The following is a 16,155-nucleotide window of genomic DNA, read 5'->3' as shown; positions in this document are numbered from 1 at the left end:
ACAAGGAAGGAAGGATAGACACTAATTTCAGCAATGTTCACTCAGGTCATCACTAAGGTGAAAGGATTTTTGATAACTTGTAAATTTACTAAACTGCACTGATTAGTTAATAACCAAAAACATTGTTTCTGTTATGCAAACATGTTTAATGGCTCATCCAAAAGAACATGTAAATGTTTTGACGGATGTTTGAATTATTAACACTATTTCTATGTACACAAACATACACACACGCACGCACGCACGCACACACATACACACACACACACACACGCACACACACACGTGACCCATCAGCCTCTGTTTATAGAATCAGTCAGGGACCAACAGCTCGGCATGCAGGGTTACAAATGGGGAACAAGGAGTGCCAGAGCAGCATTAGTCTGAGTGACTTTAGACCATGTAGAAGAAAATATTAAAGCTGTATTTCCTGGTTGGCATTTTTAGTTTTTTTAAGAAGATCAATAGGAGCATACTATTTTCAGAAATTGGAAGAGAAGAGCTTCTTTAATATCAGATATACAAACAAGACGTTAAGTATACATATAAATGAGATAATAAAAATAAAATGCAAGGATATCAGATGTACAAGTGTATCACTCATTACTGCAAATTCCAAGCACCATCAATCACCAACTTCATTTCCAAGGCAGAGAGGCATTTTATGGTTTACATTGATATAATCACATTACTACATTACATATTGCAAAGCTGCTACTGTATATTTACATATGTTACATACAGTATTTTCAATATAACATTGACATGTATTACGAAACAAAACACAACTTATATGCCCGTCTGCTATCTATAGGCTAAAATAATATTTTCCCAGTTTCCCAGTTACAAAACAGAAAACCACAGTCCACAGAATAAACCATACTGTGCACACTGCGGTGTAGTTGACTGACATTTTACAAAGGTGCTACATGAAGCATTTTCTATCATCGGTGCATTATCTGCAAATTAATTTTGCCACGTTGACATAGTTGCCATAAACAAACAAGACCACTATTGTAAGGACTGAGAGATTCTGTTTCACACCAGGTGTAATTATTGACTATTAGTTCTGTTAGCTACTTTAGCTTAGTATTTAGTGATGGCTTCTCTCTCTCCCTCTTCTGCTCTCTCTTGCTTGGAGCATTTATTCTTTAATGCCCACATAAAACAAACTTTCAAGGAGTTCCTTTTTCACCTGCTTAATATTGCAAAAACTAGGCTGGACTGTTGTAATTCCTTATTATCAGGTTGCTTAAACAAGTCCGCAAGCTGATCTAGAATGCTGCAGCTCATGTACTGACAAGAACTAGAAAAAGAGATCATATTTCTCCAGTATGAGCTTCTCTGCACTGGCTCCCTGTAAAATCCAGAATTGAATATAAAATCCTTCACCTGACCTACAAAGCTCTTAATAGTCAGGCACTGTTATAGCCCAAAGAGCTCATATTACCCTACTGCCCCTCTGCACTGCGCTCCCAGAATGCAGTTACTTGTGGTTCCCAGAGTCTCCTAAAGTAGAATGGAAGTCGTGTAGTTGATTAAACACTTCAGTAATCAGCACACAGCAGCAGGAATGATACGTGTGTTTCATCTACAGTCTCTGATTTGAGAGAGGGGCTGTGTGTTTACACAGGAATGACTTCATTCATTATTCATATTTTCCTTTTTATTATGTTATTTTCCTGATTAAAGACTTTATTTGACTGAAAATACATAAATTAAGCGGTTGGGACATGCAGAGGAGCAGAGTGTAAATATTTTATTTGTTTGTTTGCACAACTTGAACCAGCCGCATTGATATTCCATTAGCTGCACCATTACACATCAGCTGTCTGGTTACACCCGGTTTGCACCAATGCCTGTGGTCACCAAAATTGCAAAAGATTTTCTGGTCAAGCCCATTTTTGTTTGCGCCTGGAGATTTTGCTTGTGTTTGCATCTGCACCCTATTTTAGGAAAATAGAGCCCTACGTCTGGCTGGACCAACATAATATGATAATGTCTGTGTATAAAATAATTGTTAAACACACTATTTGTTCCATTGCAAATGAATGGAATAAAAATAATTTGCACTGCATCTTAAAGATGCTCCTACTTCTTGCGAGTCCTGTATATTTTGGTAACACTTTAAACTTTGCAATCTCTCTAAGAACAGACCTGGGACTTCCAGGCAAAAAAAATGTTTTATATGTTAACATTAAATGTCTCCATTGCAGGTGGGCTCCTTCTCTGCTACACCCTCAATAGGGAATTCCTGCAGTAGTCAAACAGGATAGGTACCACACGGAATTTCTGCAATGTTACATGAGGAGCACTTATTTTCATGAGACTCAAAAAGATGTCATCACTCCATAAAATCAATCACCCTGTTTAAACATTTGAACAGTTAACTCCTGCCTCACAGAAAGCTGTCCTCGGTGGCGACGAAGGAGAACCCATTGAAGGCGTTGTTGGAGCTGCTGCTGGTGTTCAGGTCCGGGGTCCGACTCAGCGAGTTAGGAACCATTTCTCTGGTGAACTCTGGATCAATATGCTGAGTGTCAGCTGGGCCTCTCTGAAAGATTAAACAATCTATGTAGGCTACGTGATAATGTGCGACAAGGTGTCCTTATACATGAAATAATGGATGAGGTGGAGGTAAAGTTTCAGCTGGCAGGTTTTTTATTTTCTATTAATAGAAACTTGTCAGCCAATCAGGAACAAATCTTTTCTGTTGCCATGGTACTATGAATAACAGTGACTAAACCTAGAGCCAATTGCTCTATAAACACAAATCATAAAGGTCGCTTCCAAGAAGAATTCTCATATAAGTGATGTTTCTTATGTTTTCTAAAAGAAATAACAAAGAAAATAAATGTTCTAGTTTACATATGCAGTGATGATTAGTAACCACTATAGCTGAACGACAAAGAAAAGATTTCCAGCTACAAAATATCAAACAATGCTATTGAAAGATAAATGAAGGCAAAGCAATGCAGAGGATGTTCAAACCATAACCATGCCTCTATTGGGCCTTTATGACAAACATCATAAGAGGTGAGGGACGATTTGAGATGATTTAAAAAAAAAAAAAAAAAAAAACGAGAGTCCAAAAGTCAAAGAAATTTGCTTGGATTAAAATGTGAGTAAATAATATAAAGCCTTACAAAGAGGTTGAACGGGTGAACCTTTGTCACCTGTTTATCTGAAAGAGAGGATACAAATAAGAACATATGTAAAGGGACTGAGATTTAGAAAATGATACAAGAGGGGGTTTTGTTGACTGATGTCACTGGTTGTGTTGAACGTGAAAAAACCTCAAGGGTAGGTAAATGATTGTTTTTCTAGGCAGGCACACACAGCGGGCAAAACAGACTTAATATGTAAAGACACGAGCAGTCACAGTTCACAGCCGGAAACAACTCACCACATTCGGGTTGTAAGGAGGAGTGATTCTCTTGTGGTCAAGGTCGTCCCAGTTGATTGGAGAGAAAAAGATGTGGTTCTTTATTTCTAACTATGAATTAAAGAAATAAAAGTTATACATGTACTGTATATAAAAAGTAGGCATTTTTCCATTCCTCCTATTAAAAATTCAGACTCATTTATGAGAACTAACGGGCACTCCCATGGAGATTTGTACAGTGATTATGCTGTTTTAAACTATGGGAAAGAAAGTATGGCGGTGATGTCACCTTGGTAAATTTTCTCAGAGGGACTGGGTGCAGATCTGTTCTCAGAAAAAGTCCAAACCCCTTTAAAGAGGCCTTACACTGTTCCAGGCTAGTTTCCTAAACATGGAATGAGCCTAGTCCTTGACTAAAGCAACATTTAATGCAGTAGTCCTTTGATCATACTTTGTCTAAGACTAGGCTTATTTCTTGTCTGGCAAACCATCTGTTTTAACGTGTAGCAACGGTTGAAAGACACTCACAAAGTCGGCGATGGCCCCCAGGCGTCTGTGCTGGTCCTTCTGTAGAAGACCCACCAGCAGAGAGCAGACGGCATCAGACTTTCCTGGGGGCAGTGGCAGGGGCTTGTGGAGGATCCCATCATACATTTCACCAACATCACGGCTGTAGAAAGGAGGCTGAAGCAGAGGGATGGGTACAAACATCATGAGTATAAAATTAAACCATTTGTATTCCTTAAGATCATGACTCCCTAGTGTTAACTACAACTTATAACAGGTTGCATTTTAGATGTGTGTGTCTTTACGACCTGAGTGTAAGGCAGATGAAGAAGGGAAGTTGTTTCACATATTTACAAATTTATAAATGATATATTCTATGTGTGTAATCAAGAGTCTTCAGACAAGCTAGCGGCTCTGTAAGACTGTACGTAGTTATGGCTGCAGTACATTGAGCTAAATGTCAACATCAGTATGCTAACATGCTGATATTTAGCAGGTCATATTTACCATGTTTGCCATTAGGGATGCACGATTCAGAAAATGTCACGATTCGATTCAATATCAATTTTTAGGCTCAAAACGCGATTCTAAATCAATTTTCGATAAAAAAAACGATTCTCGATTAAAAATCAATTCACAGTATGTAAATGTAGTTACTTTTCCCATGTGATTGCAGTAGACATACCATTTAAAAGAAAAGAAACACAACAAATGAAATGTAAGTTAAGTTAATACAAAAACAAAAACTTTTGCAACTAAAAACTGCAAAGTGCCAAGCTTTGGCCAGCATTCAAATACATAAATTCAAGTATAAAATAAAGAAGAGCTTTTTGTTCAGAGATTGGTGGGAGTTTAGAGCATTGAAAGAGTACTTTAGGTTGTTGTTCGTCCACGTCTTTAATGCTAATCTCTGGGCCATTGCGTACCACGTGAGTTCTCAAGTTTGTGGTGTTTCCAAAATACTTAACTTTTGCTTTGCAAAGCCTGCCAATAGCATGATTCCTATTGAGTTCCGTCTTCCCCTCGAGGTTATAAAAGCCGAAATGTGCCCAAACTCTCGCCTTCAATAAGGATGGAGCAGGTTGAATAATTCTTTCTGTGAGGTTTGCCATTGTTTGCGCCGACTAAACTACTTCTGCTGCACTCGTTCTTCTTTTGATTATAACAAGTGCCCAGGCGTCAGTGTGAATTCGACACAGCGCCATCAATGGGAATGGCGAGCTAAACTCATTTCAGGATAGTATACACGCCATTACAAAATGAAAGAAAAAAATAAAAGAAAAATATGAATCGATTTTTGGAATTCTATGAATCGATTTTGAATCGGTAGAGCTTGAATTGCAATACAAATGTGAATCGATTTTTTTGCACACCCCTATTCGCCATCCTAATTTAGTGTTAGCATGATAACATTTGCTCATTACCAAACACAAAGTACAGCTGATGGAAATCTGATACATTTTGTATAAATAACAATTTTGACCTGATAGTGGCACTAGAGGAAATCTTTAAGGATCACCAAGTGATTACAATTCATTCTGAGGGGAACATGAATGTGTGAACCCAATTTCATGGCAATCCATTCAATAGTTCAGTCTCGACAAAGGTGGCAGCCCAACTGACCGGCTGCTTGCATGGCTACAACGGGGCCAATTTTCTATGAAATGTTTCTGTAGATATTTGAGGTCCCAAGAGGATAATATTTAGAGATGCTCAGCCTTTTCTCTAGCGCAGCCAGGCCTACTTGTACATGAAAAATATCAAAATCTGACGCGCACATTGCCACGAAATGTACTGAGCACGTTTGTGTTCCCCAGAGGCTGAACCTGTTCTATTTTGGACACTCCATGAGGTTTTTTTTAGCACCACCCTCCTTGCACACAATATATACTGTATTGTAGTCAACACAAAGATGCTTCCAAAAGGAATAACGTAGAAATCAGCCACACAAACACACATACCAGACTGTAGATCATCTCATAGGTCACTGCTCCCAGACACCACCAGTCCACTGTCCTGTCATAGGCTTCCTTACGAAGAACCTCTGGAGCCAAGTACTGCAGACAGATAGAAAAAGAGGGTATGGGCTAATTTTCCTTCTACAAGTGGCTTTTATATTATATATTATATATATTGATGTAATTGTCAGCCCTCTAAACCTCTAAAACGTAAACCCCGTATGACACAGTAGGATAGATAACTCATCTAACATCCTTTTCCCATTTATATGTACAGTTTTTTACTCACTTCTGGAGTCCCACAGAAAGTCGAGGTGGTTCCCTCCGGCTCTACACCTTCTTTGCACAGCCCAAAATCTGTCAGCACCACATGGCCCTGCACACAACAAACCACAAGCAGGAACTTATATTTACATTTCAGTAAAATAAATATATTTACAATGACTTCAGTAAAGCTAAAAAAATATGGAGGAGTTGAAGTTTACAGAAACAAATGTGTCAAATTGGACTCACCTGAGAGTCTAAGAGAATATTCTCTGGCTTCAGATCTCTGCAACAGACAAGAGGGCAGATTATCATGATAGAAAGTAAAAACAGATAATTTGTGAATTGACTGTTTTGTGTTTTACAATACAACCTTAAAACCACTACGGTTTGGATGTAATATATAATGAATCGGGCCAACCCATAAGAGTATTTTAATAAATGTCCTTCGGTTCTGACCTGTAAACAATGTTGAGAGAATGAAGATAGCCGATGGCACTCGCTACTTCAGCTGAGTAGAACCTTGCTCTGGGCTCGGAGAAACACCTCTCTCTTTGCAGGTGGAAGAACAGCTACAGAAAGAGAGAGAGAATAATGGGAGGATAGATGGACAGAGCATGGAGAGGATGGTGGGAGAAATTAAAATAAAAAATAAAGTACTTTCAACCAGGCTCTAGGGTAACACGCTTGGCCCTCCACACAGAATCACAGCAGAGTTTGTGTGTTTGAAAACAAGTCTGCTGACTGCACGCCAACGAGTTGTGTCTGATTTTTATTTGATATGTGTAAATAAAGGATTACTTATTAGGACATTATTACAGTGCAGCCTGCCGTGTCCCAGCTGAACAACAAGTAAACAAAATGTACAGGCATTAGATGATTTGATATAAAACCAGGTCTTACTCCAGTTTAATTCAAAGTGTGGATTTTTTTTATAATAGCATTAAAAATGTATACAATCCTGTCAGGATAAATAAAATCAAATACTATTCATAGTTTTAAAACTGTTTGCACGGGAATTTATTTTAGAAGACTGAAGATGTTATGTGTAGTATTTTTAACATATCAAAGCAATAGTTGCAAATGCACTGGTCTAGAGCTAGATGAGAAGATTGATACCACTCTCATGTATGTGCGCTTAATATTAAGCTGCAGCTAACAGATGGTTAGCCTAGCTTAGCATAAAGACTGTCTTGTCTAACAGGATGCCACTAATTGATCTATGCACAGTCAAAGCAGTTTGTGTCATAAACCAGAACATCACATATGACACACACACACACACACACACACACACACACACACACACACACACACACACACACACACATTATAAAAGTCTACGAGGCGTTGACCTTCATTATAGGAAACATCTACAATCTGAAAAACATCTACAATCTGAAAATGTAAATTGGTGACCAGTGCTAAAACACCACATTACATTTGTTTGTGTGTTTTATTTTGGAAACTGATATTTACTCCATACCAAAGTCCATTTCTGACCATGTCCAATGAAAATAAAGTATTCCATGTTCATGTATGTACTTATTTAGTTTAAGACACATACCTCTCCCCCATTCACATAGTCGAGGACAAAGTAGAGCTTCTCCGGGGTCTGGAAGGAGTAATGGAGCCGAACCAGAAAGGGATGTTTGAGACTCTTCAGCAGCACATTTCTTTCTGCCATAATGTTCTTTTGCTGAAGAGAGAAGACACCAGAGTGAGACGGCAATGACAACATCAAATAAAAATCCCACAAATACACAAATTATACAGAAAACACATGTTGTTAATGTTTGTTGGGCACAGTTCAACTTGCAGTGTTTAGCTGTTAGTATGTAGTAATGTAGATACTGCCAGTTAAGAAATCTTGTCATTCTCTGTTTTTGAGCATCTGCTGTATAATTCTTTTATTTCTTTCTTTATTTCTTGCTTTTTCAAAATATTTTTGTATGTTATGTTTATTAATTATATGTTAATTCCTTATTATTTAATATCACTTTCAGTGAAAAATGAGCACACTTTAATTTGTTTCAAAAAAAGATTGCCGTTTAATATCTTAAAACTTCACTTCAGTAGTAGCAAACAAATGAAAGGACAAGTGTGTTTGATCAGACAAACACAGAAGTGGCTCAGGTTGTTTTCTGGGAGTTGGTGAAAATCTGCCCTTTGTACAGAACAAGCTGTAGATTAGATAAGATTCAGATCATGTTGCTGGGTGAAAACCCTGTTTACTAATAACACTCACAGATTTTCCTCTTGGCTCATTGAGCTATTTTCCATCCTTATTTACTTTATCCTGGCACATCACAGTACTGTGTAATTCAATCTACATGTATCTATTTTGATTTCCTGGTTGTAATTTTTCAACATAATTTGCTCGGAGGGAATTTAAATGAAAAACAGAGTGCCTCTGAAAATGAAACCTCTCCTTTATGATTTTTAAGCATTTCAAGCGTTAGAGCTTCGGGGAGGTTTGGTTTGTATTAGTGTGGAGGCTGGGTTCATAAAGGACTTTGTATAAAGAAATGATGAAGCCAGAAAGGATCAGCTGGACAAGCTACTTTAATACTGAGATAGCAGAGCCCACCTCTTTGTTCTTCAGGATGACTTTCTTCTGCAGCACTTTGACGGCGTAGAATTTGTTGTCGGCTTTGAGTTTGGCAAGCAGGACCTGCACGAAGGTTTGATTGTCAGTGGTTTGTTTGGTAAACAGACTGCGCCACCATCTCGACACAGCGCTGTCACGACATTACATCAAACCCCTCTGAGAACACAACACAGATATGTGATCTGTGGAAACAGATGACACTGAGAAATCGGAGTAGGGTGTAAATCGACCTGAGGCTAACAAAAACATTATCTACTTGATTTTTATGGAGAAATACAAACCTGCTGACAAAGTTGCATTCAAAGTTGATTGTCTTCTTTATATAAAACACGTCTCTGGTGCTGTCTTATTTCTTAGTGTTTTGCTGTTCCACTGATAATGTTCAGGTAACCTTAACATGCCTCAGTTGAATGTAAAGTTAATGATTCATGAAATTGGCAGCACAGTTTGATCAGACAGTAATCAGCAGGTAGACTCCCTATTGACCCTGTCTGCAATGTCAAACAGCTCTCTCTCTCTTTCTTTTTCTCTCTCTGATCCGGGTCTATCATTTGATGTCATTACCTGGTCTGACAGAGACTAGTTTAAACCACTTTCACTGCTGGTGAGTATGTGACCTGAATGAGTTGCAATAACGAAACTGCTGATATATTCAACAATAAAGAGATAGATAGATAAATAAGTAATTGTTTCAGTATTACCTTTCCAAAGGTCCCCTTGCCAATGACAGCCAAGAAGTCAAAGTCAGTTGGTCTGGCACTGAAACAAGACAGAGAGTTATCTATTAAATGGTGGACAAAAATTACATAATAACCTCTAAAGCACTTTATTTGTAATAGCTTACAAATGGTAGAAAAGCAACCAGCAAAAAAAAAATCAATGCTTTGTTCAAATTGACACTTCACTCAAAATTGGTCTTTTCATACATAAAATACAGAATACTATATATATATATATATATATATATATATATATATATATATATATATATATATATATATTTGATATATATTGTTAAAGATTGTTTTTGAGATTTTCAATATTTTGTGAAAATACCTGATCCAGAACACTGAATATACACTTTTAACAAATACAGTACCAGTTTACTTTTGCTCTATATATTATATATTATAATACATATGTTATATATAGCTGTATTGATGAATATAAAGAGAGCTACATGCTGGTCAATGAGAGCAGAGATTACTGACTTTGGGTTTGCTGAAGGTCCCAGGTTGACATCATCACGAGGAGAGGAGGATGGGGACCGCAGCTGGAGGAAAAATAAATATGGCGTCAGATTTATGTCATATCTCTTCACACGTGCAGATATTACTCTTTGCGCACCAATTCAACAATCAAGAGTTGTACAAGCAGCTGCGAGCGTACAAGCAGCTGCGAGCGTGAAACAAAACATACGGAGAGGCAAAGAATGGCACCTGTGTGTATTAAACTAAGCATCACGTGCACAGAGCTGCCACCACGCGCCCACGAGTGTCTGCTTTGCGAGCGCTGGAGGGCATGCACGCGAGAGCGCACAAACTAAGTAGGTCCGCGGGTGGGATCGTCTTGAAAGTGACCAATCATAGGAGGGCCAGTGCCTCCTTGGTTTCCGCCCCCAAAATGTCAAAAGTCAATTTCATTCGTGCGAGCAGAAATCAACTTCGAGAGGAGAGTTTACCTGCGAGAGCATGTATGCCCTCCAGCGCTCGCAAAGCAGTGATGTTTTGTTTAATACATGCTGGTTCCATTCTTTCCCTCTCCCTGTTTTGTTTCACGCTAGCAGCTGCCTGTACAACTCTTGATTGTTGAATTGGTGCACGAAGAGTAATATCTGCGCGTGTGAAATTATATAATTTACTCGTAAGCATGTTTTATCGCGCTCGCAAGATATGACATAATCCTCCTGACGCCATAAATAAACACAAAACATGTCAGCAAAAGAAAGAAGACTTCACTTTGCCTTCATATGTCTAAATGGAGATACATAAAACATGAATAACTTGTGTTTAAAAACTTCTTCTTCTTCTTTCCCCTGTTTTGGTTGGCAAACAACCCTATTGTGCATTACAGCGATCATATGAGGAGTGGGACAGACACAGGCTTGTAACCACAAGTCTTTAACTAGCAGGATTGATATCAGTTTTCCTTGAACGACTTTCACAACCTGAGTCTGGTGTTTTCAGATTTTTATCTTTGTGAAAAGCACAATGCGGGAATCTCTTTACCTCCTGCGGACTGAAAACCAAAACTTAAATGAAAAGATGTGATTTCAGATATAGCGGGTTTAGTTTCAACTTGATTGAACTAGTGTGACATGCTGTAAGAAAAATCAAATGCACTCCATTTGTCTCAAAATAAAAAAGAAATGACTGCTACTTAGTCATTTATTTTTTATTTTGAGACAAAACGGTCTCCATAAACTGGTAACACATGAACAGCGGCACCAAAAGGGAAGAATATTCAGCCTGAAGATAAAAAACACGAGGATCTGAGTCACTTTGCCTCATATTGCATGATCACTGAGTAATTACAATCCTTTTGGAAAGATTCCACTGTTAGAGATCATCCGTTTGATATATTTAATGTATGAAGGAATTTGTTTTGGGCTGTGGAGATATCTGTGAAATAATGTTGGGAAAATTACAACACAAACAACCCCATTCATTCACCCCAGACCTCCTGGATGTATCACTCATTTGCTCACAGACATTTGTTAAACAAACATCCTTTTCTTGAAAATTGAGTTTAAACTGGGCTGCAGGTAGATCCCCTGTCACAAGGCCTAAATAGAAAACCAAAACCAAAAGCACAATATTGAAATGCACTCACATTACAGTGTGCCATGGCCATTATCCATTCCACTCCTGCTGATCCAGCATCAGTGTTTGACAGACCTGTGAGAGGAGATGTTGAGAGTCATGAGGTCAGCAGCTGTGCAGAATGCAACTGTGGTGGTGAACATTTATTACTTTCACAGATAAGATCTTCTTGTGAGCCCGGACTCAGTGTGTGTGTGTGTGTGTGTGTGTGTGTGTGTGTGTGTGTGTGTGTGTGTGTGTGTGTGTGTGTGTGCATGCGTGCCTGTATGCCTGCGTGCGTGCATGCGTGTGGAGACTGCATCAGGTAATACGTTTACATGGTAAATATTGTTGTGTCATTCTCGTATCTGTCAAAAAATAGGGGATGACAAAGGTCTCACACACACATGCACACACAGAAATTAAACAAAACTGGTAATTATTCCAGTTTATTTTTCCATCAGGAGAGCCTGTTTATGTAGGCATACAGACGACGGAGGATGTGTGTAGCATTTAAGCCAATAACTTCTCTATCAAATTGCATGATGCCCAGTAATTTAAGATGTAATACCCAAATTTGCTGTGCATTTACTGAAAATCATACAAAGCAAGAAAAGATCACTCATTACTAGTAACATTAGGTTCATAACTATCTGGAGAAGTTAATGTCCAAGTAGCAGATTAAAAACAAATATAAGCATCTTAACCCCTGGGGACAAAAGTATGATCTAAAACAGACTTTAGACCCACTTAGACCCTTTTTAACACTTTATTACTCAAGTCATAAACTGAGCTTCAACTATTTATTTTCCCCATTGTTATCCAAACTACATGTTATTGCTAACTTCTGTCTGTTCACTAAAAAAATACTCCATTAATTAAGGCATCACAGTCTGCAGTGCAACATTTATATTATTTGAAATTGTTCATTTTAACCAAGTTGTACCCATGTTTATGGCAGTTTCCCCATATATACAAGACGAAAACATGTGATTGACATATTGTTGATCGATTTACATTATTTCAATCAACAATGTGAAAAGAAAATGCAATACATAGCCAAGACATGCAAAGCATTCTCAGTTGTTTTTTTTTTGTTGCTGTTTGGATAAGTGACCAACTCCTGAAGAGATTGAAGTCAAGATTAAATAATCTATGACCTAAAATGTTATTATTTAGGCCTATTTATATTTCCTTTCCATGCCTATTTATCATTTTTACTGATATTTATTTAATAATCTTACACTCACATTTTATTCCTCCTATAGCTTGGCACACTGAATCAATTCATCTACAAGGAAAATACAGCTATTTGTATTTGTATAAATATGGACACAGAGACATACAAAGAGACCATATCTGCAGGTTATAATGACCATGCACAATTCTATATTTTACGTTGTTTAATCTTCTAAATTCATCTTTGCCCACAACACTCAAGGAAAACCTTGATTCCTCAGAGCGGGCAGGAGATTTAAAACTTTGACGGAAAATAACAATAATAATTTTGCCTTTTCCAGGAATATTCTATTGGCCTATCCCACAATTCTCACTATTGAGTTTACAACTGGTCCTCTTTAGAAATATGACTTTTCATTGAAAAAGCTTTTTGAATGACTTGAATGATCTGAATAAGCACAGATTCAAAGACAAGCAAAATATGATAAAACAGCCTGAATTTTATAAGACTAGGGATCACCTGAGCCATCATTATTCTCAATAAGTATCTGAGATATTCAATTCAATTCAATTTTATTTATAGCATCAAATCAACAAGAGTTATCTCAGGACACTTTACAGATAGAGTAGGTCTAGACCACACTATAATTTACAAAGACCCAACAATTTCAGTAATGACTGTTTTAGAATATACCAAATATAAGCATTACTACACTAATATTAGCAGCACAATAAGGTTACTAGCAAGTTGATTAGCTGAACAAGAACAATAGCTACAATTAAGAGATGGGCTACAGTAGACCTAATAATCTACAAATATACTGGCGCATTTTATCCGCCAAAACAGAAAATAATCTAATCTAATTTAGGAATAAACAGGCACTCTACAGATAATCCGGGTTATCAGTTTGAAATCAGTAGGCTATAGTTTGCTCACCTGCGTGCAGACGATGAGTTGATCAGTGTGCTGTGTTGAGGACACTGTGGAGACTCAGCTGGCAGGCTCAAAGCTGAAGCTGATCTGAGGTCAGTTTTTTTTGTTTACGGTCACGAAGGAAGGTCGACTTCAAGAGAGTGAATCATTGGTGAAAAGTTACACATCTTTAAAATGAGGCGGAGCAAGGAGTGTGTGTGTGTGTGTGTGTGTGTGTGTGTGTGTGTGTGTGTGTGTGTGTGTGTGTGTGTGTGTGTGTGTGTGTGTGTGTGTGTGTGTGTGTGTGTGTGTGTGTGTGTGAAAAAGTAGAAAGTTGGCTGTCCAGACTTCAAAATAATTTAACTTCCGGACTCTGTTCTTCGCTTTCAAAATAAGAGCAGTAGCCTATACTTGGACATTTATCTATATTTTTAGAAAGTTAGAAAGCTCTTTTTTTTTTATAACTATCTTTTGTGCAGATGATGATTACAAAATACTTTGTCAGTGCTTGTGCACATACATTTCTACGGTGGCCAACAGGGACAAACACACTGCAATTTAATGAAACACAAAACACAAGCAAATTAAGAAAACATCTTCATTAATTTGACAACACATGCGCAGCATTTAGCAAACGCGCTGCAAATACACACAACACAACCAAATACACAAACGCGCTGCAAATATATAGAAACGATGCAAAAAGAAAACACACAATCCCCGAAAACAAATGCAACAACAAAAAAAACGCTGCATCCAGATTACACAAGGGAAGTTCTCCAGGCCTCTAAGGGAAGCGCTTGATTTTCCACCACCCTGAGAGAGAGAGAGAGAGAGAGAGAGAGAGAGAGAGAGAGAGAGAGAGAGAGAGAGAGAGAGAGAGACTAACATAGACTGTAAATCTTAAGTCTATGTTTGAGATATGTTTTCTCTCGTTTGGTGGCATAGCGCTCTCTCTCTCTCTCTCTCTCTCAGTGAGGTCGAAAATCAAGCTGTTCTGTGTGGTCTCCCTATATTTTCGAGCTGGTTAATGACAATGATGAATCAGCAGATTAATTGAAAACAGGCTTGTAGTGTCAAACTGTGCATATGCATCATTCTGCACAGTGAAGCTAAAACATTAAAACAAAGAAGCTATCTTCGTTTTAATGTTAACCCTAATAAGCAAATTACAGCTTTGAATGAAGGTGGACTTTTTAAACATCTTAGCATTTTCTACTCCAGCAAATAAGCATTGTACTTTTATTTTAAAGTGCTCATATTATGCTCATTTTCAGGTTCATAATTGTATTTAGAGGTTATATCGGAATAGGGTTACATGGTTTAATTTTCAAAAAACACCATATTTTTGTTGTAGCTACTACACATTGCTGCAGCTCCTCTTTTCACCCTGTGTGTTGAGCTCCATTTTAGCTACAGCGTGAGGCATCACACTTCTGTTCCATCTTTGTTGGGAGTCGCACATGTGCAGTATGTAGGTAAGGACTACTAGCTAGACAGTTGCAGAGTATGAGGCAAGGAGGTAATCCTCTCTCCACAACGCATACCTCCTATGTCGCCATTTTGATGCCAACAAGCACTCACCCGCCGTTAGCATTCCATTGACTGCCATTCATTTTGACGTCACTTTGACAGTCAAAGTAACTTTACATCTGAAGCGTTTAAAGACTTTATTTGTCCATTGTTTATTTCTAAAGAAACAGGACAATGTATAAAAGTCTCCATTACCTTGTATCTCACGTTATGGCTCCATAGCAGATGTTTTTGTAAAAATAGGCTAACGATTGTGTCATAACCATGCATGGAAGTAAAGGCTGAACTACAATTTAGCTGTTTGGAGCAGTTGGTGAACAGTGTTTTCTCTGGAAGATAGTAAGTGCCTTTGGGGTGGACTTTGGTCTTTTTCACTACAGACACATTACATGCACAAAAAAGATATATAACAAAATAAGCAAAATATGAGCACTTTAAAATCAACTGAAGAGGAGTGTTTCTGGTCTAAGCATCCTCCCTTAAAATTATGAAAAAATAAGATACCTGCTATTGCTTCCAGTATGACACATTCAGCACCCAACAGTCTAATGAGTAGTTTCATTTTGCTATCTGACTGCAGTAGAAGGTTATCAGCTTGTTCCCTGGCCTCTGCAGTGGAACAAGAAGATAATCAGCGAAAGCAGAAATGACGTGGAAGGAGTGGTCACCACTACGACCAACTGTTAACAACAACATGGTCAATAGGGGGATGTGATATAGGCTAAGTAAGTTTAAAGTCAATAAATAGTACAACACACCTCAAAAAAGACAAGAGGCAGCAGCTTTAATCAGACAAGACAGCTTTGGATGTTTATTAATTCCAATGGATTCAATGACATTTGTGACCCAAGAATTTACTTACACACACACACGCACGCACGCACACACACACACACACACACACACACACACACACACACACACACACACACACACACACACACACACACACACACACACACACACACACACATATCCCATCAGAGAGACAAAGAAGTAAGTAA

At 38.0% G+C, this 16,155-nt stretch overlaps 1 protein-coding gene across 2 annotated transcripts; it reads right to left on the bottom strand.

Annotated features, from left to right (window-relative positions):
* Positions 1-629: 629 nt before the first annotated feature.
* Positions 630-15,739, bottom strand: sgk2a (serum/glucocorticoid regulated kinase 2a). Of its 2 annotated transcripts, XM_028583104.1 has the most exons (15): positions 15,656-15,739; positions 13,643-13,769; positions 11,558-11,622; positions 9,937-9,998; positions 9,427-9,484; positions 8,705-8,788; positions 7,682-7,813; positions 6,574-6,686; positions 6,364-6,400; positions 6,140-6,226; positions 5,854-5,949; positions 3,914-4,069; positions 3,407-3,496; positions 2,403-2,554; positions 630-2,292 (listed from the first exon to the last, which is right to left on the bottom strand). In XM_028583104.1, the coding sequence occupies exons 3-15, from the start codon at positions 11,576-11,578 to the stop codon at positions 2,241-2,243; spliced, it is 1,140 nt and encodes a 379-aa protein (XP_028438905.1). In that variant the 5' UTR covers positions 11,579-11,622; positions 13,643-13,769; positions 15,656-15,739; the 3' UTR covers positions 630-2,240. The 2 variants fall into 2 exon arrangements, with proteins under 2 accessions (XP_028438905.1, XP_028438904.1); XM_028583103.1 differs by lacking the exon at positions 15,656-15,739 and having other exon boundaries at positions 13,643-13,847.
* Between the last annotated feature and the right edge of the window lie 416 nt (positions 15,740-16,155).

This window comes from Perca flavescens, chromosome 7, assembly GCF_004354835.1.
Source record: "Perca flavescens isolate YP-PL-M2 chromosome 7, PFLA_1.0, whole genome shotgun sequence".
NCBI classification, from domain to species: Eukaryota; Metazoa; Chordata; class Actinopteri; order Perciformes; family Percidae; genus Perca; species Perca flavescens.
This window is presented reverse-complemented; position numbering and strand designations above follow the sequence as displayed.

What these genes read in the sequence shown, in the direction of transcription:
- sgk2a (XM_028583104.1), bottom strand. Translation starts at nt 11,578, where the DNA reads ATGGCCATGGCACACTGTAAT. An exon ending in GCAAGGGGACCTTTGGAAAG is followed by an intron (nt 8,789 to 9,426) that starts GTAATACTGAAA and finishes ACCTTCGTGCAG; the next exon opens with GTCCTGCTTGCCAAACTCAA. An exon ending in ATGAGATGATCTACAGTCTG is followed by an intron (nt 4,070 to 5,853) that starts GTATGTGTGTTT and finishes CCTCTGCTTCAG; the next exon opens with CCTCCTTTCTACAGCCGTGA.